Here is a 23,062-nt window from a genome sequence, read left to right on the forward strand (position 1 = left end):
TATGGAAGTCTGTATAAAACAATAGGTTACTGGTTTCTATGGTATATGGAAGTCTTTATGAAACAATAGGTTACTGGTTTCTATGGTATATGGAAGTCTTTATGAAACAATAGGTTACTGGTTTCTATGGTATATGGAAGTCTGTATAAAACAATAGGTTACTGGTTTTACATTTACATTTACGTCATTTAGCAGACGCTCTTATCCAGAGTGACTTACAAATTGGTGCATTCACCTTATAATATCCAGTGGAACAACCACTTTACAATAGTGCATCTAAATCTTTTAAGGGGGGGTTAGAAGGATTACTTTATCCTATCCCAGGTATTCCTTAAAGAGGTGGGGTTTCAGGTGTCTCCGGAAGGTGGTGATTGACTCCGCTGTCCTGGCGTCGTGAGGGAGCTTGTTCCACCATTGGGGTGCCAGAGCAGCGAACAGTTTTGACTGGGCTGAGTGGGAACTGTGCTTCCGCAGAGGTAGGGGGGCCAGCAGGCCAGAGGTGGATGAACGCAGTGCCCTTGTTTGGGTGTAGGGCCTGATCAGAGCCTGAAGGTACGGAGGTGCCGTTCCCCTCACAGCTCCATAGGCAAGCACCATGGACTTATAGCAGATGCGAGCTTCAACTGGAAGCCAGTGGAGAGAGCGGAGGAGCGGGGTGACGTGAGAGAACTTCGGAAGGTTGAACACCAGACGGGCTGCGGCGTTCTGGATGAGTTGTAGGGGTTTAATGGCACAGGCAGGGAGCCCGGGAGATGACAAGTGCCTGGGAGATGACAAGTGCCTGGATTAGGACCTGCGCCGCTTCCCGTGTAAGGCAGGGTCGTACTCTGCGAATGTTGTATAGCATGAACCTACAGGATCGGGTCACCGCCTTGATGTTAGCGGAGAACGACAGGGTGTTGTCCAGGGTCACGCCAAGGCTCTTAGCACTCTGGGAGGAGGACACAATGGAGTTGTCCACCTTGATGGCGAGATCATGGAAAGGGCAGTCCTTCCCCGGGAGGAAGAGCAGCTCCGTCTTGCCGAGGTTCAGCTTGAGGTGGTGATCCGTCATCCACACTGATATGTCTGCCAGACATGCAGAGATGCGATTCGCCACCTGGTTATCAGAAGGGGGAAAGGAGAAGATTAATTGTGTGTCGTCTGCGTAGCAATGATAGGAGAGACCATGTGAGGATATGACAGAGCCAAGTGACTTGGTGTATAGCGAGAATAGGAGAGGGCCTAGAACTGAGCCCTGGGGGACACCAGTGGTGAGAGCACGTGGTGCGGAGACGGATTCTCGCCACGCCACCTGGTAGGAGCGACCTGTCAGGTAGGACGCAATCCAAGAGTTTCTATGGCATATGGAAGTCTGTATAAAACAATAGACTACTGGTTTCTATGGCATATGGAAGTCTGTATAAAACAATAGGTTACTGGTTTCTATGGCATATGGAAGTCTGTATAAAACAATAGGTTACTGGTTTCTATGGCATATGGAAGTCTGTATAAAACAATAGGTTACTGGTTTCTATGGCATATGGAAGTCTGTATAAAACAATAGACTACTGGTTTCTATGGCATATGGAAGTCTGTATAAAACAATAGGTTACTGGTTTCTATGGCATATGGAAGTCTGTATAAAACAATAGGTTACTGGTTTCTATGGCATATGGAAGTCTTTCTAAAACATAATTGCCTTTTGATATGTTCAGATTTTGGTCCCTGTGTCACATTCAGGACAGCCCACATCCCTTCGTTCTTCTCAGGGACTCCTCCGTCTGGCTTCCCCTTATACACTTGCAAGCTGGTCTGGTGTCTTGGTTATCGAAACGGATAATTCTGGAAATAATCTGACGGGATGTTCCTGGGGCTGGCTGCTGACGGGCTGGTCCTGGGGCTGGCTGCTGACGGGCTGGCTGCTGACGGGCTGGTCCTGGGGCTGGCTGCTGACGGGATGTTCCTGGGGCTGGCTGCTGACGGGCTGATCCTGGGGCTGGCTGCTGACGGGCTGGTCCAGGGGCTGGCTGCTGACGGGCTAGTTCTGGGGCTGACGGCTGGTCCTGGGGCTGGCTGCTGATGGGATGTTCCTGGCGCTGGCCCTGGGGCTGGCTGAGGGTCAAGCTCATCCTCTTCTTACAACTCACTGTTAGATTCTGAATTGACAGAGACATGATCCTCATTCCAAAGTGGAAGACGCTCCTTCCACACTAGCTTCTCTCTCTGCAAAAATTGTTTCTAAGGCCCTCTGAGCAGAGATTATTTTTGCCATACTAATTGATTGTGGTAAGGAGTCACACATTCAAAGCTATTTATTTGTTGTCCCTCCCCCAATTTGCACCTGGCTGGGGTAGAGTGTGGGAAAATACAGAATTTTTTACAATGTATCGAAATAATGTACTGTAATAACATTGTGCAGGTTCCCGCAAGACATTGTGTAGTTTCACACACTACAAAGGGTAAAGAGTGGGAGACAGGCAGGGAGACAGACAGACAGGCAAGGAGACAGACAGGTTCTTGGTGCTGTGTGTAAACAGCAGGCCCAGGGAGGAGGAAGACAGAGTAAAGGCAGCAAACCTTTTTGTTTCATTTTTACTTGTTTTCACCTACACACACACTTTCCCACACTTTTATTACCCTGCGGTCCAGCTGACCTAACACCACATATGTAATATAAATGTGTAGGGGGTTCACAGTGTGCGTTCAATGAAAATGAGCCAAGGCCAATGACTCTCAGGTTGAAAAAATAAATCATTGTATAATTTTTATTTTAGTAAACGTTGAAAATGGGCCCCACAGACCCGAACACCACACAAGGATTAATGAAGCCGGTGACTGATGTGGTAAACTCTTCAATGTTATCGTTTGAATCCCGGAACATATTCCAGCCTGTGTTAGCAAAACAGTCCTGTAGCTTAGCAACCGCTTCATCGGACCACTTCCGGCACTTCCTGTTTTGAATTTTTCCTTGTAAGCAGGAATCAGAAGGAAGCTTTGTATGTGTTTCTGTGTGTGGAGTAAAGGAGATAGTCACCTCTAGTTGCAAAGGTGACATGTTGCAGCGCCATCTCGCCAAATACACAAGTTGCAATTTATAAATGTGGTTGTGCATCAGCAGTTTCTCTCATATCATTCACTGACAGTCACTCAATTAGCCCTTGTCAGCAAACATATTATATTAGTAAGTCAATCTAGCGGCTAGCTATCTAAACTAGTAGTAATCATGGTTGAATTACCCACCCCATTTGATTTTGATTTTCTCTCTCACTCAAATATCATATTAAAAATTGCAAACATTTCTATCAACCCTATGGAAAAATATATATAGAATTGCAGGAAATTAGCTGTAAAACTGCACATTTTTGTGTCTGCCCTATTGGCAAAATCAGTATAATTGAATGAAGTTATAAAATTGCTAAATCTTCTCCCCATGGCAAAATGTGTAGAATGGCAGCAAACTTGCTTTAAAACTGCAACATTTTCTCTATGCCCCATGGCAAAATGTGTAGAATTGCAGGAAATTAATTCTAAAACATTTTTTCCCCTCTGCTGTCAAGAGAGGAGGGGCGCTTAAGTGCTTTGCTCGCAAGGTGGGGGGGGGCAACAATTTCTCGTAGGGCCCCCAAAAGGCTAGGGCTGGCTCGGACTGAATATGTGGGTAAGCAGACACTTTGATCGGTAACTTTGATAGGGTGTAGGCCCATCTCTGTTCTAAACAGAGAAAATCCGAACAGAGTTCAGCGATCTCAGTTTGAGCTTTTTCATACAAGTAGTGGCGTCTATGGCTTCGGTCCAGGGTGGAGACCATGTCTTCTCTTCAGTATGACTGGATGATGTAATGAGATGGTGTGCGTGTGTGGTCTCTAACCGGGCCTTCATCCATTCCTCTTCCCACTCCAGGTGACAGCCCCTAGCTTCCAGCCTTCCCCACTCTTGAGTGCTCCCTCAACTCAGAGACTAAATGCAACTGGACCAGGGGGCTTGTGGGTATGAAGTGGCTGGGCCAATCCAAGAGCATGGTGTTGAATGGCAGCAGGTACTCCACCAGTGAGCAGCAGCCCGTGAGCCAGAGCCAGACCCGCTCCCAGCAGCAGCTACACCCACAGAGGAGCTCTCTACGACCAGGGACTGGCAGCAGGAGATGTAGTCGCCGTGAGTACTGGGACTAGGGAGGTATTCTGTCATATCTGGGTCATATTCATAAGTGCACACCGTATCAAAACATTTTACAATGAAAAACATTTTGCAGCAAAAACAAAGAGTTTCTTATTGGACACGTTCAGGTAATCCTGTCCCATTTTCACTCCGTTGGCTTCAGTTTGTTTCCTAGTGAATGACCCTGGGCCTCGTTCAGTTTGTTTCCTAGTGAATGACCCTGGGCCTCGTTCAGTTAGGACAAAACATTTTGAAACAGGGCCGTAGGCCTACTGTGTACTTGATACTGTCCAATAACAGCACAGATTTTAGTTTTTCTGTTGCAAAATGTTTCACTATGGAATGACCCACTGATCCTAACCTTAACCAGTAGTGGGGAAAATGCAACACGATTAGCGTCTTGGCAAGAGTTCCCAGGAACACCAAATCACTGTCAAAAGCTCCACTATTCACGGAACCATTTTAACAAAATATCTTGACGGTCAAATGTTGTCCATTTCTGCAGTGAATATAACAAATTAAAAGCTTATTATTATTATTATTATTATTAATATTATTAACAATTTGCATTGTGAAAAGTAATGTAACATTGCTTATGATTTTATACTCCCAATTGTTATTAATTTTGGAAGAAAATATTTATTAATCATAATAATAATTTGACCAACGTCCACGGTGGTGCTGCCGTCCGCAATTGAAATTGTATTATTTTTACAAAATGTATTTTATTGTTCTTCTTTTTATTAATTACAGTTGGAACTATTAACGGTATTATAGTCGATATTACATTACGTTTCACAATGCAAATTGTAAATAATAATACGTCTTTCATTTCTTACATTCACTACTAAAATTGACCAATTTGACCGCCAAGACTTTTGAATGTGATTTGGTGTTCCCCGGAATGGAAAAGGTTGGGAACCACTGGTCTAGGGGGTAACTTCACCGTACTCATTTACTCTCATGTTTTTCCCAGGGTTCAGTGCGGCCAGCCTGGAGGCGGAGCGACGCTGTATCCCGTCCTCTGGGATGACCGCCAAGGAGCTGTGTGAGCACGATGACCTCACCACCAGCCTCATCCTCGACCCTTACCTGGGCTTCCAGACACACAAGATGAACACCAGGTCTGTCTGGGGCCTTAACCCTAAACTTAAACCTGACTCTGACCCTTAACCCTCATCCTTGACCAATACCTGGGCTTCCAGACACACAAGATGAACACCAGGTCTGTCTGGGGCCTTAACCCTAAACTTAAACCTGACTCTGACCCTTAACCCTCATCCTCGACCAATACCTGGGCTTCCAGACACACAAGATGAACTCCAGGTCTGTCTGGGGCCTTAACCCTAAACTTAAACCTGACTCTGACCCTTAACCCTCATCCTTGACCAATACCTGGGCTTCCAGACACACAAGATGAACACCAGGTCTGTCTGGGGCCTTAACCCTAAACTTAAACCTGACTCTGACCCTTAACCCTCATCCTCGACCAATACCTGGGCTTCCAGACACACAAGATGAACACCAGATCTGTCTGGGGCCTTAACCCTAAACTTAAACCTGACTCTGACCCCTAACCCTCATCCTCGACCAATACCTGGGCTTCCAGACACACAAGATGAACACCAGGTCTGTCTGGGGCCTTAACCCTAAACTTAAACCTGACTCTGACCCCTAACCCATATCCTCGACCAATACCTGGGCTTTCCCTGCTAAACTCTAGACTGATTTTAAAGAGTGTGAGATTTTGGCAATTAAACTTATGGATATCATTTTATATGTCTGCGTGCAGTTTGAAGGTTGCTAGCTAGCGTTAACTCAATGACTGGATGTCTATGGAGTTCTAGTCATTGTGCTAACACTAGTTAACAACGGCTCCTGAAACAGCCTTCAACTTCCTTCAAACTGCATGCAGAGACATAAAAATAGTTATCCAGCGCAGTGGGCCTCGTCTGCCTACAGCGCAGTGGGCCTCGTCTGCCTACAGCGCAGTGGGCCTCGTCTGCCTACAGCGCAGTGGGCCTCGTCTGCCTACAGCGCAGTGGGCCTCGTCTGCCTACAGCGCAGTGGGCCTCGTCTGCCTACAGCGCAGTGGGCCTCGTCTGCCTACAGCGCAGTGGGCCTCGTCTGCCGACAGCGCAGTGGGCCTCGTCTGCCGACAGCGCAGTGGGCCTCGTCTGCCGACAGCGCAGTGGGCCTCGTCTCCCTTCAGCGCAGTGGGCCTCGTCTGCCTACAGCGCAGTGGGCCTCGTCTGCCTACAGCGCAGTGGGTCACATCACAGATTCCAGATAGTGTCAACATCATTACATTTTTAATGTATTTTTAAGTAGAATGTCCTTTTAAAAAAGTCCCCAGAAGAGACCTTCTCAGTCGTTCTACCCCCCAAAGAAATCTCTGCATCAAGTAGTGAGTGCTGGTCTAGGATCAGGTTCCCCCTCTTATTCAATAGGATTTAAAAGGCCAAACTGATCCTAGATCAGCACTCGGGGACACTTTGTGAATATGGACCCAGGCCTAGACCTCCTCTTTCCTCTGCTCTCATCACCGAGCCAGGTCTAGACCTCCTCTTTCCTCCTCTCTCATCACTGAGCCAGGTCTAGTCCTCCTCTATCCTCCTCTCTCATCACTGAGCCAGGTCTAGACCTCCTCTTTCCTCCTCTCTCATCACTGAGCCAGGTCTAGTCCTCCTCTCTCATCACTGAGCCAGGTCTAGTCCTCCTCTCTCATCACTGAGCCAGGTCTAGACCTCCTCTTTCCTCCACTCTCATCACTGAGCCAGGTCTAGACCTCCTCTTTCCTCCACTCTCATCACTGAGCCAGGTCTAGACCTCCTCTTTCCTCCTCTCTCATCACTGAGCCAGGTCTAGACCTCCTCTTACCTCCTCTCTCATCACTGAGCCAGGTCTAGACCTCCTCTTTCCTCCTCTCTCATCACTGAGCCAGGTCTAGTCCTCCTCTATCCTCCTCTCTCATCACTGAGCCAGGTCTAGACCTCCTCTTTCCTCCTCTCTCATCACTGAGCCAGGTCTAGACCTCCTCTTTCCTCCTCTCTCATCACTGAGCCAGGTCTAGACCTCCTCTATCCTCCTCTCTCATCACTGAGCCAGGTCTAGACCTCCTCTTTCCTCCTCTCTCATCACTGAGCCAGGTCTAGACCTCCTCTATCCTCCTCTCTCATCACTGAGCCAGGTCTAGACCTCCTCTATCCTCCTCTCTCATCACTGAGCCAGGTCTAGACCTCCTCTTTCCTCGTCTCTCATCACTGAGCCAGGTCTAGACCTCCTCTCTCATCACTGAGCCAGGTCTAGTCCTCCTCTCTCATCACTGAGCCAGGTCTAGTCCTCCTCTCTCATCACTGAGCCAGGTCTAGTCCTCCTCTATCCTCCTCTCTCATAACTGAGCCAGGTCTAGACCTCCTCTTTCCTCCTCTCTCATCACTGAGCCAGGTCTAGACCTCCTCTTTCCTCCGCTCTCATCACTGAGCCAGGTCTAGACCTCCTCTTTCATCTCTGTCAGAGTGCTACTGTCTGGAAAAGCAGTACAGAAATCGAATCAATTGCAGTTACCAGAGGTGGGACCAAGTCATTGTTTTACAAGTCACAAGTAAGTCTCAAGTCTTAGCACTCAAGTCCCAAGTCAAGACAGGCAAGTCCGAGTCAAGTCTCAAGTCAAGACCGTCAACTCTCAAGTCCTAAACAACTCATGATGTGCTCTTCACCAAATGTAATACCATTTCATATTTTTAACAGTAATAGTTAGTATTTTACATTTACGGAAATCATGAATGCTTTTAAAAATATATTTACTACTTTCCAAATAAACTTGATAATTCCATGGAAATACATGGGTAGCCATGAGAAAGACCCCCCCCCCAATAGCAATCGACTATCGAGGATCGCTATGGGGCGCAATCTGGCGATGTAGGCTTGTACACAATCGCCCAACCTTAACACACACACACACACACACACACACTGTGTGTGTGGTTACAGTAGACTAACATATGTCAATGGCATTAGGAACAGCAGTAACATCAGGCAGGGTTTAGGCTACCAACTGCCTAGCCTGTTGTAGCTCAATCTGGGTGCTATGATCACGTTCCCGCACTGACTGACTGTGTGGAGGCTCGTTGATTTAACGTTACATTAGCCTACATGCTACACTGGCAATGTTATGAATGATATAGCTGTCGGCTATATTAGCCACGACTTACCATTCTTTGTGCAGCTTCAAATGTCGAACAAAGTTGGAAATTGTTGTGCCTCCGTGTATAATTTTCTTCCCGCATGTTTTGCAAGTTGCAATCCCTTTTTTGTTGATACAGCGTGGTCTTTATATCCGAAAACAATAATTCTGGGTATCATCTTTCCAAGGGCTCCATCTGAATTCACTCGCCGACGTTCCTCTGCACTGCCACGCACAAATTTTTCTCAGCTGGCACAATTTGATTGGCTGCTGTTCGATTCAAACTGTAATCCGTTAAATGAAGAAGTTGATGCGCTGCATACTTTTTTTTACAAATATTTGGGCTTGGGGAGGGTATCAAGTCAGTTTGAGTCAAAAGGCTCAAGTCCAAGTTAAGTCACGAGTCATTGGTGTCAAAGTCGAGTTGCAAGTCATCATATTTGTGACTCGTGTCTGACTCGAGTCCAAGTCATGTGACTCGAGTCCACACCTCGGGCAGTTACTCACAATGAGCACGTTAGGATGCATCAGGAAATGTTTTGTATGTGAAATGTTGTCTCTTATCCACTTATAGTCTTCCTTCTAGATCTTTTGCTAGATAATATGAATTGTATTTGGAAACCGGAATGTTTTGTTGTCATTGATGACACCTGTGATGTCGTGACAGGTTTCGACCAATCAAGGGAAGACAGGAGGAGCTGAAGGAGATTATTGAGCGGTTCAAGAAGCATGACAACCTGGAGAAGGCTTTCAGGGCACTCACCTCTGGAGACTGGTCCAGACACCACTTCCTACACAAGTCTAAAGCCCAGGAGAAGCTCTTCAAACAGCATGTGAGATTACAACACCACAGAGTCACAAATGGCAGGTCACATACAGGACTCTGGTGAAAAGTAGTGCACTATATCATTTGGGATGCACGCCACAAGTAGCACGGTTGATAGTGACACATATCTCTTATTGATGGGGTGCTGGGCTGATGAACAGTCATAATGAAGGGCTCCCGAGTGGCGCAGCGGTCTAAGGCACTACAGACCCTGGTTCGATTCCAGGCTGTATCACAACCGGCCGTGATTGGGAGTCCTATTGGGCGGCTCACAATTGGCCCAGCGTCGTTCAGGTTATTGGTTTGTCCCGGGTGTAGGCCGTCATTGTAAAATAAGAATTTGTTCTTAACTGACTTGACGAGTTAAATAATAAATGAAGTAGAGCCTGCACCGATCAACTGATCTAACAACCCGTATTTAGGTTGGTTACGAGTCCCTTCTGTTCCTTGTAACTATTTTGTTGTTGTTTTCCATTTTGTTCCAGGTTTTTGTGTATCTCCGGATGTTTGCGACTGACAGTGGGTTTGAGATTCTCCCGTGTAACCGCTACTCCTCTGAGCAGAACGGAGCCAAGATCGTGGCAACAAAGGAATGGTGAGGAACATTGGTTTTTTTTTCACACTTCCTGCTGTTCTGACATCATCATCATCTTCATTGAAATGGCCAGACCTTCTCTCAAACCACTAAAATCACTATGCTCTTTAGTCCTTGATTTTCTGTGTCGTATTGATCACGTCTCTTATTTGGATCGACATTTCTTTCTCTCTTTCTTTCTCTCTTTCTTTCTCTTGTACTTCAGGAAAAGGAACGATAAGATTGAGTACTTGGTGGGCTGCATCGCCGAGCTGTCGGAGAGCGAGGAGAACATGCTGCTGCGTCACGGGGAGAATGACTTCAGTGTCATGTACTCAACACGCAAGAACTGTGCTCAGCTGTGGCTGGGGCCTGCAGCCTTCATCAACCACGGTACGTCAGTCTCCACTGCCAACACAATACAGGTTGTCATTGGAAATACCAACGGGACCTGTATAAATTACTACACCACATTTTAAATGTATCAAAATATAACGAGTAAACCAAAAACTTACATGAAAAATACAGCGAGCACTCCCAAATAAAGTTTACAGATAGATTTATTCTGGGAAGTTACGATGGATGTTTGGGTCCGTCTTCAACACGGAAACAGATAATAGGTGTTTAATATCAGACCCTGGTCAAAAGTAGTGCACTAAATAAGTACTAGGGTGCCATTTGGGGCACGTTCTTTGTCAGTGTTCCAGAAGGCCAATTCAAGTTATGCTGCAGTCTCTCTCTGTGAGGAAACTGGGATCCTAATCTTCTGTGTTTTTTCTTTTTTCAGATTGCCGGCCAAATTGCAAGGTGAGTGTGACGAAGCCCAGGGCTCAATACAATAGGCTGCTACCCTTGGTGAGAGTGACGAAGCCCAGGGCTCAATACAATAGGCTGCTACCCTTGGTGAGAGTGACGAAGCCCAGGGCTCAATACAATAGGCTGCTACCCTTGGTGAGTGTGACGAAGCCCAGGGCTCAATACAATAGACTGCTACCCTTGGTGAGAGTGACGAAGCCCAGGGCTCAATACAATAGGCTGCTACCCTTGGTGAGAGTGACGAAGCCCAGGGCTCAATACAATAGGCTGCTACCCTTGGTGAGAGTGACGAAGCCCAGGGCTCAATACAATAGACTGCTACCCTTGGTGAGAGTGACGAAGCCCAGGGCTCAATACAATAGGCTGCTACCCTTGGTGAGAGTGACGAAGCCCAGGGCTCAATACAATAGGCTGCTACCCTTGGTGAGTGTGACGAAGCCCAGGGCTCAATACAATAGGCTGCTACCCTTGGTGAGAGTGACGAAGCCCAGGGCTCAATACAATAGGCTGCTACCCTTGGTGAGAGTGACGAAGGCCAGGGCTCAATACAATAGACTGCTACCCTTGGTGAGAGTGACGAAGGCCAGGGCTCAATACAATAGACTGCTACCCTTGGTGAGAGTGATGAAACCCAGGGCTCAATACAATAGGCTGCTACCCTTGGTGAGTGTGACGAAGCCCAGGGCTCAATACAATAGGCTGCTACCCTTGTTGAGAGTGACGACGCCCAGGGCTCAATACAATAGGCTGCTACCCTTGGTGAGAGTGACGAACCCCAGGGCTCAATACAATAGGCTGCTACCCTTGTTGAGAGTGACGACGCCCAGGGCTCAATACAATAGGCTGCTACCCTTGTTGAGAGTGACGACGCCCAGGGCTCAATACAATAGACTGCTACCCTTGGTGAGAGTGACGAAGCCCAGGGCTCAATACAATAGGCTGCTACCCTTGGTGAGAGTGATGAAACCCAGGGCTCAATACAATAGGCTGCTACCCTTGTTGAGAGTGACGACGCCCAGGGCTCAATACAATAGGCTGCTACCCTTGGTGAGAGTGATGAAGGCCAGGGCTCAATACAATAGGCTGCTACCCTTGGTGAGTGTGACGAAGCCCAGGGCTCAATACAATAGGCTGCTACCCTTGGTGAGAGTGATGAAGCCCAGGGCTCAATACAATAGGCTGCTACCCTTGGTGAGAGTGATGAAGCCCAGGGCTCAATACAATAGGCTGCTACCCTTGTTGAGAGTGACGAAGCCCAGGGCTCAATACAATAGACTGCTACCCTTGTTGAGAGTGACGAACCCCAGGGCTCAATACAATAGGCGTTTAATTCCACCACCCTTGGTGTGGAATGAGGTTAACACAATACACTTGGTGTATTGATTTAAGATGGCAGAAAGAGGGTGGTTCACACAATAAAATCTATTATTATTTGTAATGTCATTTTCTTCTTTCTTGGTGACAACAATAGATTGGTAAAACATGCCTTAACAAAGTTGTGACTGAAAATGTTACCTTCATTAAAAGTTTTTAATTATTTTCTTTGCTTTGAATTCTCCTACCCACCTGTGATAAAGGTTACGTCAGGGTCCATATTTATAAAGTACTGATTTAGGATCATGTCCTTCCCCTCCATATAATCGTATTCATAAAATTGTATTTTGTCACATGCGCTGAACACAACAGGTGTAGACCTTACAGTGAAATGCTTAATTAAAAGCCCTTAAACAACAATGCAGTTTTTAAGAAAATAGAATTAAGAAAATATTAACAAAATAAACTAAAGTAAAAAAATAAATAACAATAACGAGGATATATACAGAGTATACCGGTACCAATTCAGTGTGCGGGGGGTACAGGTTAGTCGAGGTAATTTGTACATGTAGGTAGGGGTAAAGTGACGGTCACCAAAGCCCCATATACTACCCACCACTGTGACCTGTATGCTCTCGTTGGCTGGCCCTCACTTCATACTCGTCGCCAAACCCACTGGCTCCAGGTCATCAACAAGTCTCTGCTAGGTAAAGCCCCGCCTTATCTCAGCTCACTGGTCACCATAGCAGCACCCACCCGTAGCACGCGCTCCAGCAGGTATATCTCTCTGGTCACCCCCAAAGCCAACTCCTCCTTTGGCCGCCTCTCCTTCCAGTTCTCTGCTGCCAATGACTGGAACGAACTACAAAAATCACTGAAGCTGGAAACACTTATCTCCCTCACTAGCTTTAAGCACCAGCTATCAGAGCAGCTCACAGATCACTGCACCTGTACATAGCCCATCTGTAAACAGCCCATTCAATCGACCTCATCCCCATACTGTATTTATTTATTTATTTTGCTCCTTTGCACCCCAGTATCTCTACTTGCACATTCATCTTCTGCACATCTACCATTCCAGTGTTTAATTGCTATATTGTATTTACTTCGCCACCATGGCCTATTTATTGCCTTAACTCTCTTATCCTACCTCATTTGCACATGCTGTATACAGACTTTTCTACTGTATTATTGATTGTATGTTTGTTTTACTCCATGTGTAACTCTGTGTTGTTGTATGTGTCGAACTGCTTTGCTTTATCTTGGCCAGGTCGCAATTGTAAATGAGAACTTGTTCTCAACTTGCCTACCTGGTTAAATAAAGGTGAAATAAAATAAATAAATAAAAATAGCTGTGTACATGTAGGTAGGGGTAAAGTGACTATGTATAGATAATAAACAGACAGTAACAGCAGTGTAGGTAGGGGTAAAGTGACTATGTATAGATAATAAACAGACAGTAACAGCAGTGTAGGTAGGGGTAAAGTGACTGTATAGATAATAAACAGACAGTAACAGCAGTGTAGGTAGGGGTAAAGTGACTGTATAGATAATAAACAGACAGTAACAGCAGTGTAGGTAGGGGTAAAGTGACTGTATAGATAATAAACAGACAGTAACAGCAGTGTAGGTAGGGGTAAAGTGACTGTATAGATAATAAACAGATAGTAACAGAAGGTGTAAATGAATCTCTAACAGTTTTAGTTGTGTATCTAGATGGCTGAAGGTGTAAATGAATCTCTAACGGTTTTAGTTGTGTATCTAGATGGCTGAAGGTGTTAAATGAATCTCTAACAGTTTTAGTTGTGTATCTAGATGGCTGAAGGTGTTAAATGAATCTCTAACGGTTTTAGTTGTGTATCTAGATGGCTGAAGGTGTTAAATGAATCTAACAGTTTTAGTTGTGTATCTAGATGGCTGAAGGTGTAAATGAATCTCTAACAGTTTTAGTTGTGTATCTAGATGGCTGAAGGTGTTAAATGAATCTCTAACAGTTTTAGTTGTGTATCTAGATGGCTGAAGGTGTTAAATGAATCTCTAACAGTTTTAGTTGTGTATCTAGATGGCTGAAGGTGTTAAATGAATCTCTAACAGTTTTAGTTGTGTATCTAGATGGCTGAAGGTGTTAAATGAATCTCTAACAGTTTTAGTTGTGTATCTAGATGGCTGAAGGTGTTAAATGAATCTCTAACAGTTTTAGTTGTGTATCTAGATGGCTGAAGGTGTTAAATGAATCTCTAACAGTTTTAGTTGTGTATCTAGATGGCTGAAGGTGTTAAATGAATCTCTAACGGTTTTAGTTGTGTATCTAGATGGCTGAAGGTGTTAAATGAATCTAACAGTTTTAGTTGTGTATCTAGATGGCTGAAGGTGTAAATGAATCTCTAACAGTTTTAGTTGTGTATCTAGATGGCTGAAGGTGTAAATTAAACCGTTTTAGTTGTGTATCTAGATGGCTGAAGGTGTAAATGAATCTCTAACAGTTTTAGTTGTGTATCTAGATGGCTGAAGGTGTAAATGAATCTCTAACAGTTTTAGTTGTGTATCTAGATGGCTGAAGGTGTAAATGAATCTCTAACAGTTTTAGTTGTGTATCTAGATGGCTGAAGGTGTTAAATGAATCTCTAACAGTTTTAGTTGTGTATCTAGATGGCTGAAGGTGTTAAATGAATCTCTAACGGTTTTAGTTGTGTATCTAGATGGCTGAAGGTGTTAAATGAATCTAACAGTTTTAGTTGTGTATCTAGATGGCTGAAGGTGTAAATGAATCTCTAACAGTTTTAGTTGTGTATCTAGATGGCTGAAGGTGTAAATTAAACCGTTTTAGTTGTGTATCTAGATGGCTGAAGGTGTAAATGAATCTCTAACAGTTTTAGTTGTGTATCTAGATGGCTGAAGGTGTTAAATGAATCTCTAACAGTTTTAGTTGTGTATCTAGATGGCTGAAGGTGTTAAATGAATCTAACAGTTTTAGTTGTGTATCTAGATGGCTGAAGGTGTAAATGAATCTCTAACAGTTTTAGTTGTGTATCTAGATGGCTGAAGGTGTTAAATGAATCTCTAACGGTTTTAGTTGTGTATCTAGATGGCTGAAGGTGTTAAATGAATCTCTAACAGTTTTAGTTGTGTATCTAGATGGCTGAAGGTGTTAAATGAATCTCTAACAGTTTTAGTTGTGTATCTAGATGGCTGAAGGTGTTAAATGAATCTCTAACAGTTTTAGTTGTGTATCTAGATGGCTGAAGGTGTTAAATGAATCTCTAACGGTTTTAGTTGTGTATCTAGATGGCTGAAGGTGTAAATTAAACAGTTTTAGTTGTGTATCTAGATGGCTGAAGGTGTAAATGAATCTCTAACAGTTTTAGTTGTGTATCTAGATGGCTGAAGGTGTAAATGAATCTCTAACAGTTTTAGTTGTGTATCTAGATGGCTGAAGGTGTTAAATGAATCTCTAACAGTTTTAGTTGTGTATCTAGATGGCTGAAGGTGTTAAATGAATCTAACAGTTTTAGTTGTGTATCTAGATGGCTGAAGGTGTTAAATGAATCTCTAACAGTTTTAGTTGTGTATCTAGATGGCTGAAGGTGTAAATGAATCTCTAACAGTTTTAGTTGTGTATCTAGATGGCTGAAGGTGTTAAATGAATCTCTAACAGTTTTAGTTGTGTATCTAGATGGCTGAAGGTGTTAAATGAATCTAACAGTTTTAGTTGTGTATCTAGATGGCTGAAGGTGTTAAATGAATCTCTAACAGTTTTAGTTGTGTATCTAGATGGCTGAAGGTGTTAAATGAATCTCTAACAGTTTTAGTTGTGTATCTAGATGGCTGAAGGTGTTAAATGAATCTCTAACAGTTTTAGTTGTGTATCTAGATGGCTGAAGGTGTAAATGAATCTCTAACAGTTTTAGTTGTGTATCTAGATGGCTGAAGGTGTAAATGAATCTCTAACAGTTTTAGTTGTGTATCTAGATGGCTGAAGGTGTTAAATGAATCTCTAACAGTTTTAGTTGTGTATCTAGATGGCTGAAGGTGTTAAATGAATCTCTAACAGTTTTAGTTGTGTATCTAGATGGCTGAAGGTGTTAAATGAATCTCTAACAGTTTTAGTTGTGTATCTAGATGGCTGAAGGTGTTAAATGAATGTCGTGGTGTGTTCCAGTTTGTGTCGACGGGTCGTGACACGGCCTGTGTCAAGGTGCTGAGGGACATCGAACCAGGAGAGGAGATCTCCTGTTACTACGGCGACGGATTCTTTGGGGAGAACAATGAGTATTGTGAATGCTATACATGTGAACGGTATGTGTGGTCTTGACATCCATTTTCCTATTGATTCAATAACAACAAAATCTGTAGGTTTTCCATCTCTCTTTCTTTACATCATTTGATGTAATGCGACGCAATGACACAATTAATACAAAAACATAAATAGACTTTAATAAGCAAGGTTTATTCATATGGCTGAAGGAATATGAAAACAAGGTATTACCACTTAAGGCACATTTTGTGAACTTTACTGGTCCTTGTTTGTTGTTTTGCAGACGTCTCACTGGTGCTTTCAAATCCAAAGCCGGGCTGCCGGCGGAGGCTCCGGTGATCAACAGCAAGTACGGCTTACGGGAGACGGACAAGCGTCTGAACCGGCTGAAGAAGATGGAGGCAGGAGAGGGCAGCAGGAACTCCGACAGCCACTCTGTGGGCTCCCACACCGACATAGAATCTCAGGACATACCAAACACACACACATGTAAGAACAGGTTGAAACCAGGGTTGAAATTAGGGCTGAGGTTGGGGTCCGTTCACTTTCCAATTGGGGATTTTAGGTGGATCCCCTCCCCTGCTTGTACTGTTAGAATTCCCTATGCTGAATTTGGGATTTTTTATTTTTGTTTATGTGTAAAACGAACCACAATTTTTTTAACAGTTACTTCAAGAATGACGTTTACATTGAATTTAGGAATGATCTGATGTTTAGTTTCCCACTCTTCTCCCCCTCAGCTGGAAGGAAAAGGACTTCCTCCAGTATGAAGTTCAGCAGAACCAGGACTCAAAGCAGACAGGCTCTTTCCAGAGCACTAACCTCTACCTCACCTTCTAAACAAAGTCATAGAAACACTAACAGGGTACCAAAGAGACTCCGATCCAAACCCGCCAAGCCTTCGCTCTCCAAGGTGCGGTTGCGAAGTAGATGCAGCAGGGGCAGAGGTTCGGAGCCCAAGGAGGCAGCATCGCTGGGGGCCCGAGGAGAGGTGCTGGGTACCACCGGGCCTGGTCGCCTGGGTCTCCGCGAGCAGAGGACGTTGTCGCTGTGTAAGGGGGGCGTGTCGGTGAAGAAGGAGAAGGATGCACAGGGACCAGTCCAGACAGCCCTGGGCCAGCGGGGGTGTCTGACCCGCCATGCGGCCAAGGAGAACAACACCCCGGCAGTCTGCGAGGGCAGCCAGAGCCAGCCTTGCACTTACAGGACTCGCAGGTCCACCAGGTCCACCAGGACCCTGGTAAAGGTCCAGGAGGCTATAGCCGGGTCAGCTGGGGTTAAACTGGAGCCTGGGGGGCTGGAGGGCCACAGCACCGTCCCTGGAGGGGTGGAGATTAAAACTGAGCCTGCTGACCTGGAGCAGTACCTGGGCCACGGGCTGGGCTCGGAGCTGTGTGGAGGTCTGGATGCTGGCTACACCAGCAGAGGGGTCTGTACCAGACGCAGCCAGCTCACCCAGCTCCGGGCCGAACGGACGATAAAGCGTGAGGACTCGTCATACGGCGAGCTGTTCACGCCGGTAGCGGTGGCCCCGGTGGCGGCCACCCAACAACCCCATCACCACCACAGTACTGCCGACACGGCAGACTGCGACAAGATGCTGCTGGGCCTTTCTGTCCCAGAGCGCCACTGGGACTACAATGGGAGCAAGCCCCTCCGGAGGGAGCGGGGGAAGGACAGGAACAGGGACAAGGGGAGGGAGAAAGGCAGTAGGCATAAAGGGAAGGGAGGTTACCGGAGCCACAGGGGGGACAGGGCACAGAGCAAAGCGAAGAAGAAACAGCGGATCACGCGCTACGATGCCCAGCTGATCCTGGAGAACAGCGGAGGGATCCCCAAACTGACGCTCCGCCGGCGCAGAGACAGCAGCAGCAGCAAGTCCAACGAGCCCAGCGAGCCAATCAGCACGCAGCAACAGGCTAGCAGCACCACGACTACACCGCAGCCTACCGCCCAACCCCCGGTCAACTCCTCTTCATCATCTTCCTCTTCCTCCTCATCAACGTCCAAGATCAGCATCATGTTCAGGAAGGACCAGTCTCAGGACAGGGAGAACGGCAGTTCCTGCAGCTCCTACCACGTGTCCAAGCTGAACGGGTTTGGGCCTCCCGGACTCCACAGCACCAGCAGCTCCACCAAGCTGAAGATCCAGCTGAAGAGGGAGGACGACGGCCGGACCCAGACGCACACCGACAACAGCACCTTCAACAGAGGGGACACGGAGGGGTGCGGTCTGGGTGGTGGGGCCTTCGGCCTGGAAGCCAGGAACGGTGGGAGACACGGGGGGCACAGGATGAAAAACGTTGTGGTAGATGAGTCTTCGTCTGATGAGGAGGAAGAGGAGGAGGAGGATGACGACGATGACTACTTTGACGATGAGTTTGAGGACGATTTCATTCCACTCCCGCCGGCGAAACGGTTGCGTCTCATCGTGGGGAAAGACTCAATAGACATCGATATCTCGTCCCGGAGGAGAGAGGACCAGTCTCTGAGGCTAAACGCCTGATAAGCTCTCTGAATGGAGGTCATATCTGCGTCCCAAATGTCAAACTGTTCCCTATGCAGTGCACTACTTTGTATGTGGCAAAAAGTAGTGCACTAGGTAGGGAATAGGGTGCCATTCGGGACTTAGTCCATCACTCCAACTTTACATGTACAGAAAACACTTGACTCACTAATCAACTGTCCTGTTGATGATGATTAAAGAAGTCATTTAAAAAAACAAAGCGAATCAGAAGGAAGATGTTTGTATAAATGAAAGTGAATGCACTTCTGTCATTATTAATATTCATAATGAACATGAATATTGTAGAAGGTGTACAGTTATTATGGTGACTATCCTCTGTCCTATAGACAGACTTATTGAACTTTTATTTTACATTTTGTCTCACAGTACGCAATTCTAAATTCTGTTGGCAAACCAGACTTTTTTGTGTCGTTGTTGTTTTTCTTTGACATTTTCTGTTGTAAACCCCATATTATATGGGGATATGGGTCCAGTAACGTTCTGATAGGGATCAATCCGTTCAGTTGTAGAATAATGACAGGTTTCTATAACCGTTCAACTCATGAATGAACTCAGTCCCACCAACACACTGGAATCATAACTTCTATCAGCTGCTCATCAGAGTTGAGCTCCATTCCAATTCAGGAACAAACAGGAATTCTGAATTGGAATTGGAATTTCAGTTTGCTTCCTTGTCTGAATTGAAATGGAATTGAGCCCAACCGTGCTCCTCCTGTTCAAACAAAGTGGCTGTGTTTTGTTATTCTCTAAGAGAACGTTGACCCGGCTGCAATATCCCAATGTGTTAAAGCTCAAACAGTACTGTTTACAGCATGATGGGTAATGGGGCATTGACAAGCCAACAAATGGACCAATGTTTTGGTAGTTTTAAGCTTCATTTCTCATTTCTGGAGCCTCTGATGGTTTTGACTAGATCGTATACAGCTACGGACAGAATTGACTTCCTAGCAGGTTAGGAGAATTAGGTTAAGGTTAGGAAAAGGGTTGGGGTTAGCGGAAACGCTAATATTCTACCCGACTCCAACGTGCAACTTTTTTTTTTCTTCCGTTGCTGTATATCAGGGGTGTCAAACTCATTCCATGGATGGCCTAGTGTCTGCTGTTTTTTTTCTGTTGTTCCTTTCAGTTAAGCCCTAGACAACCAGGTGAGGAGAGTTCCTTACTGAGACCTAGACAACCAGGTGAGGAGAGTTCCTTACTGAGACCTAGACAACCAGGTGAGGGGAGTTCCTTACTGAGACCTAGACAACCAGGTGAGGAGAGTTCCTTACTGAGACCTAGACAACCAGGTGAGGAGAGTTCCTTACTAATTGGTGACCTTGATTCATCAATCGAGTACAAGGGATGAGCGAAAACCTGCAGACACTCAGCCCTCCATAGAACACATGCTGCATACCTTCTAGCCACAAGTGGGTAGTTTAACGTTTTAAACACTAATCAGTGAAATACATGGCGTGTACGGATGTCTGTATGCTGTTTTTAAACACGTCATCAGGAAGTAACACAAAGAAGAGAAGAAGTCATGTACAGAAAGACTGAATCATGTTCTGGAAACGAGTTAAAACTCACTAGAGTATTAGTTGTTGTTTTTCTTGGATCCAATCATACATAGTGAACACATGACAACTTTATAGAATATTATCCCAACTAAATAGTCAGTCATTTTCAAAACAGTATTAGGTGCCTTACAAACAACTCTTGGGGGATCTGTTTAAGGCCTAGTTTTAGAAGATAAAAAATTAACAGAAGGTGAAGAACCGTAGGTAGTCCCTCGGTAACTGTAACTACGGTATCCCTCGGTAACTGTAACTACGGGATCCCTCGGTAACTGTAACTACGGGAACACTTTCTTGCCCCGCCCCCCAGTCTTTCTGTATAGTCTTTTTATTTGAGTTATTTTAGGGCTGGTTTCCCAGACATATTCAGATTAGCCTCGAACTACCAAGCTTTTTCAATAGAGATTCTCCATTGATCATGCTTTTTAGTCTTTAATCCTTGTCTGGGAAACTAGTCTTTTAGTGTGGAAGTACTGAACTGCCAAATTTAATCAAGGGATCAACTGAGATGATGTTAACCCCACTTTCTGTTGTCCTGTACTGTTCATATCACCAGCAAGCAGCTAATCACAGTTATAAGCAAGGGTTGTGTTCATTTAGGCACAAAAAGGGGAGGGGGGGGGGGGGGGGGGGGGGCTTCCTGGACTTGTCCAATAAGAAATTGTCCCTTTTTTAATTATATATATTTTTTCTGTTGCAAAATATTTTTTGTTGTGTGCCCTAATGAACACAACCCTGGCTCTACGTGTACCTCCCCCTGTATGGACGTCAGACACTCTCCATTCTGTACTGTTCCAGGTGTACTGTCTGTGTGGTCTTTGTTCAATAGCCAGCTGTCGACATTTCTGATTTGATGACATATTTTTAAAAAAAAGAAGAAGAAGAAATGTGAATAGTTTGCAGACATTTGAGAGTTGCGTGGCTTAGTGGGGAAAAACACTTCAAACAGAACTTTAAACCAGAGCAGTGCTTTTATGCCCAGTATGTAAAAATCACGTGAACACACCCTGTACTTTATTTAACAGTTTGGAATACTTGAAAACATAAAAAGTTTCTTTGTGAGAATAAACTATTTTTCTGTGGTTAATGTCTTGCTTCTAACATTGTTAGAATAAGGAATTATTCAGCATTTTATTATAATTTTTTTTTTTTTTAATCTGAAATGTTTCCAATACTTTAAGCCTAATGAGCGTTGAGCCTGGGTCTCGTTTTCACTAGGAACCAAACGGCAGGGATCTACCGGAATTTGTCCAATAAGAAACGTGTTTTCAGTTGCAAAATGTTTTTCCCTATGGTGTACACTAACGAATACTACCCCAAGTGAATGCACTTCCCAGCCAATCAATGAATATGATCAAACTACCAGGGAGAATGAAAACAATAATAAGTAGGACTGTAGAAGTGGACCGTCTAAGTTGCACGGTGTACCCTATCATACATAATAGGGGTCTTTTTGCAAGGGCGTTTTTTTTAAAGTCTTGTACTAATGTACTTCTCACAAGGCTCTGTTGCTTGGATACAGCGGTTAAGCAGGAAGTTGTTTTATATGTAGTAAGTCGGGATGTTTGTCTGGTTTGACCTATTCCATTACAACAGCCCATTTCACAGCCCCTGGCAGGTTTTACATGACTAATGTATCAACTAAAATCAGGCAGAACATGGACTACCACCTCCTGGAACTGACCATGTCTTAGCTGGAACTCAAAACGGGCCCTAAATGAGTATTTCACAGCCCCTGCCTAAAAAAAAAAAGGACGTTTAAAAAACATTTGTACTTTTCTTTGCACTAACACTGGGACGTGTGTTTCCTTACTAGCACATCTACATTACATTTACGTCATTTAGCAGACGTTCTTATCCAGAGCGACTTACAAATTGGTGCATTCACCTTATGATATCCAGTGGAACAACCACTTTACAATAGTATATCTATATCTTTTTTTGGAGGGGGGTAGGGGGGGTTAGAAGGATGACTTTATCCTATCCCAGGTATTTCTTAAAGAGGTGGGGTTTCAGGTGTCTCCGGAAGGTGGTGAGCACAAATGTAGCTGTTCACTGCTTTTATTGAGGAAAAGTGTTTCACTTGCAATGACTGTGATATGTGGTAGCCAAGCCTAGCTTAATACACTGACTTTGATATGTGGTAGCTTAGCCTAGCTTAATACACTGACTGTGATATGTGGTAGCTTAGCTTAGTTCAATACACTGACTGTGATATGTGGTAGCCTAGCCTAGCTTAATACACTGACTGTGATATGTGGTAGCTTCGCTTAGTTCAACACACTGACTGTGATATGCGGTAGCCTAGCCTAGCTTCATTTAATACACTGACTGTGATATGTGGTAGCCTAGCTTAGTTCAATACACTGACTGTGATATGCGGTAGCCTAGCCTAGCTTAGTTCAATACACTGACTGTAATATGTGGTAGCCTAGCCTAGCTTAGTTCAATACACTGACTGTAATATGTGGTAGCCTAGCCTAGCTTAGTTCAATACACTGACTGTAATATGTGGTAGCCTAGCTTAGTTCAATACACTGACTGTAATATGTGGTAGCCTAGCCTAGCTTAGTTCAATACACTGACTGTAATATGTGGTAGCCTAGCCTAGCTTAGTTCAATACACTGACTGTAATATGTGGTAGCCTAGCCTAGCTTAGTTCAATACACTGACTGTGGGTCACTCTGGATAAGAACATTATGCTAAATGACTAAAATGTTAATGTCCCGGAACAGAGAACATCTTAATCTGAAACTGCCAAAACTGGACCTGTCAATCAGTCTGCCTTTTTGATCCTGTATTTCTAATGTACAGGCTGTGACTGACAGCTGAAATACAATGGACTGTCAGAATGGTGAGGATTCAGCAGG

General features: G+C 44.8%; 1 protein-coding gene across 3 annotated transcripts in view; it reads left to right on the forward strand.

Moving 5' to 3' along the window:
* LOC106587945 (histone-lysine N-methyltransferase KMT5B) overlaps positions 1–19,033 on the forward strand; it is a 37,899-nt gene extending 18,866 nt beyond the window's left edge. For 2 of the 3 annotated variants that reach the window (XM_045708765.2, XM_045708764.2), the window contains exons 2-10: positions 3,883–4,134; positions 5,114–5,261; positions 8,991–9,156; positions 9,635–9,744; positions 9,950–10,116; positions 10,511–10,530; positions 16,013–16,149; positions 16,392–16,597; positions 16,849–19,033. In XM_045708765.2, the coding sequence (XP_045564721.2) occupies positions 3,972–4,134; positions 5,114–5,261; positions 8,991–9,156; positions 9,635–9,744; positions 9,950–10,116; positions 10,511–10,530; positions 16,013–16,149; positions 16,392–16,597; positions 16,849–18,614 (2,883 nt within the window). In that variant the 5' untranslated portion in view covers positions 3,883–3,971 and the 3' untranslated portion in view covers positions 18,615–19,033. The other variant, XM_045708766.2, reaches the window with a different exon arrangement.
* Positions 19,034–23,062: the final 4,029 nt, after the last annotated feature.

This window comes from Salmo salar, chromosome 26 (assembly GCF_965601325.2).
Source record: "Salmo salar chromosome 26, fSalSal1, whole genome shotgun sequence".
Classification (NCBI taxonomy): Eukaryota; Metazoa; Chordata; class Actinopteri; order Salmoniformes; family Salmonidae; genus Salmo; species Salmo salar.